This window comes from Myodes glareolus, chromosome X, assembly GCF_982192425.1.
Source record: "Myodes glareolus chromosome X, mMyoGla1.1, whole genome shotgun sequence".
Classification (NCBI taxonomy): Eukaryota; Metazoa; Chordata; class Mammalia; order Rodentia; family Cricetidae; genus Myodes; species Myodes glareolus.
This window is the reverse complement of record NC_142053.1, coordinates 146,756,156-146,759,138: the sequence shown is the minus strand read 5'-3', so window position 1 is coordinate 146,759,138 and position 2,983 is coordinate 146,756,156. Positions and strand designations below refer to the sequence as shown.

At 42.8% G+C, this 2,983-nt stretch overlaps 1 protein-coding gene across 2 annotated transcripts; it reads left to right on the top strand.

Annotated features, from left to right (window-relative positions):
* Positions 1–2,152: 2,152 nt before the first annotated feature.
* LOC148117529 (spindlin-2-like) lies at positions 2,153–2,705 on the top strand. 2 transcript variants are annotated; one of them, XM_087902584.1, is made up of 2 exons: positions 2,153–2,239; positions 2,387–2,705. In XM_087902584.1, the coding sequence occupies exons 1-2, from the start codon at positions 2,168–2,170 to the stop codon at positions 2,600–2,602; spliced, it is 288 nt and encodes a 95-aa protein (XP_087758710.1). In that variant the 5' UTR covers positions 2,153–2,167; the 3' UTR covers positions 2,603–2,705. The 2 variants fall into 2 exon arrangements, with proteins under 2 accessions (XP_087758710.1, XP_087758711.1); XM_087902585.1 differs by having other exon boundaries at positions 2,153–2,257; positions 2,405–2,705.
* The last annotated feature ends 278 nt before the right edge of the window (positions 2,706–2,983 follow it).

The window sequence follows — 2,983 nt, the reverse complement described above, 5'->3', positions numbered from 1 at the left end:
ACCTTCCCATTCACCCAACTCCCTCTCCTCTTCCCTTTCCATCCCTAAGAGCAGACAGGGTTTCCTGCCATGTGGGAAGTTCAAGTTCCTCCCCCTTCCCTCCAGGTCCAGGAAGGTGAGTATCCAAACAGACTGTTAATTATTTTATTTATTAAAAATTTCTACTTATTCCCCATCTACCTTTCTCCTATCTCTCCCCACCTACCTCTCCCTCTCTAGTCCTAAGAGCAGTCAGGGTACTGTGCTTCATGGCAAGTCCAAGGTTCTTCCCACTCCATCCAGGTATATAAAGTTGAGCATCCAAACAGACCAGGCTCCCACAATGTCAGTCCATGCAATAGAATCAAAATCCAGTGCCTTTGTCCTTGGCTTCTCAGTCAGTCCTCATTGCCAACCACATTTAGAGTATTCAGTTTGATCTCATGCTCCATCGCTCCCATTTCAGCTGGCATTGAATTCTCCCAGTATATCAGTTCCACTATCTCAGTGCATGGACACATCCCTCATTGTAATACTTGTCTCTGTAGTTATTGTTCGTTTACCCAGAGTTTTCATACCCAGCCTTCCCTCGATTTGTGTTTTCTTCATTACCTCCATTTCATTTTTCAAATCTTGAACTGTTTCCCTTTTGTTTTTCCTTGCTGTTTCTTGATTTTCTAGGTTATCTATGAGAGATTTCCTCATTTCATCTACTTTTGTTTTTGTTATCTCCATTTCTTTATGGCAGTTTTTCACCTCCTGTTTAAGTTCCTCTATCATTTTCATATAGTTCTGTTTAAAGTCGATTTCTTCTATTTCTTCTGGAGAAGGTTGTTCAGTTCTCCTTGTTGCATGATCCCTGGATTCTGGTGTTGTCATGTTACCCTTCAGATTGTTGGAGGAATTCTTGCATTGGTGCCTGCCCTACTCTCCTTCAAATGCAGCCAGGAGAGTCTTGACATCTTGGTCTAAACTTTGTTATGACTGACTCTGAGTGGATCTCCTCAGTGCAGGAGAAGGAACTGTTCCTGGGCCCAGAACCTCCCAGACAATAGGGCAGGCAATGGGGGATGGTCAGGGATGTGTGAATAAACAAGCCTCTGCATCAAGATATAAAGGGGCCCAGTGTTCCTTTCACAGAATGACTTTATGTAATTAACCTGGGTCTAGATCAGGGGACACAATACAGAGAGCCAGTAGTCAGTAGTGCCATGATCTTGGGCAAGGGTTTTTGTGTGCAGCCACCTGACTTATGTCTTAAGGATGAAAGGAGAGGTATGGCTGTCCTTCTGGCTTCTTTGCCATTATGTTAAGATTTCTGTTACTCACGTTGAGGATATGCATACTGCCTCCTCTCATTGACCTACTCAGTCAGAAAGTAGGTTTCCCCACAGAGGCAAATTGTCTCTGGGTAGCAAGAATGCATCTCTGAGACAGTTACACTGAGCTGTAGAGAATATTTTGCTAATTTTCCTACTATTGTCTTATGACAAAATTACATTTATGCATCCAAATCTGTTTAGCACTGTCTTCATCACCTGTAACAAAGTACTTCCAGAAAAGAGTCTTAGCCTCATGACCTCTCCTTCTTTTCCTTGCAGACACTAATGGTGGAAGCAATGACTTCAGATGTGATTTAAAGTGTCGAGTTCTTCCATCTCAGAGAGTGGACAAGTATGAAGCCCAAGCACAGAAAAAGAGCCAAAAGATAGTGGACCAGGAGTGCTGTGGCCAACCACACTAGTCTAAAGACATGAGGAAGATGCCTCTGAGTATGAGAGGTGAGCAAACACTCCAGAGGAGGGATGGGTCACCTCTCCAGAAGCAAAAACCGTTCAGGCCTTTCAAGACCATAGAGAATACTGGTGGCCACAGAATTTCTCATGGATGGAAGGAAGGCAATGAACCAGTCACCCAATGGGATGCTATCATTCTAGATTAACTGCCTACAAAACCCTATGTCTATTTGTTGAAGTATGATGGGATTGATTGTGTCTATGGACTGGAGCTTCACAATGATGAAAGTATTTTAAACCTTAGGATACTGCCTAATAAAGTGTCATTTCCTCAGGAAACAAAAACTCACTTTGCAAATGTCATCATGGGCAAAGCAGTAAAACAAATATTTGAGGGCACAAATGGCTCTAAGGATGAGTGGAGAGAGATGGTCCTAGAGGAGGTGCCCATCATGAAGACCTGGTTCTATACTACCTACAAGAAAGATCCGGTCTTGTACATTTATAACCTCCTGAAGGACTACATTGAAGGCAACCTCCACATCATATCAGGCTCTCTGGATGAGTCAAGTGGCGTGGCCCCAGATGAGGTGCCAACCATTACAACCATGTTCTACTTTTCAAACAAGAAAGATACTGTCCTGTACCCTTACCACCATCTGGATGACTACACTGAAGGCACCCTCCACATTATGCCAGAGTATCCTCCAGAAGAGGAAGCAGGCATGGATGTCTTGACAGGCAAATGTGTGCAGTACAATAAAAGAGACAGAACCCAAAAGACAGGCAAAATCATTTACAAAGTTCCCACCAAATCTTCTGTGTATTTCATCAAAATTGATAATGACTCCCATATCTATGTCTATGATTTGGTGAAGATCTGTTAAAGTGAAATTCACAAACTGTGGAGAGGCAGGCATAAAATTGTGTTGGGAGGAATGCTTTGTTATTTTTTTCAGAGATAGCTCAGGTCCTCTAATAACCCTGATATCTTTTTCAATGAAATTTGTCTTGGTCTAAAAATAAAAAGTTTTGAACATGGTGTGTTGTTTGGTAAATGATGGGGTTTGTCAGAACAGGACTTAGATGGTCTGGTCTCCTGGGAGAGGAAGGGACTGGAGATGAGGGGTGGGAAAGAAGAGAATATGGCTGTTTAGGAAGCATAGGAGATGTGCCAAAAAGATGTAGGAACTCTGGGAAGGGTAAAGTTTGAGGGAGTAGCATGTCATAGGTAAGCTGTAACAGATAGCAGCATTAGGATTTGGGAC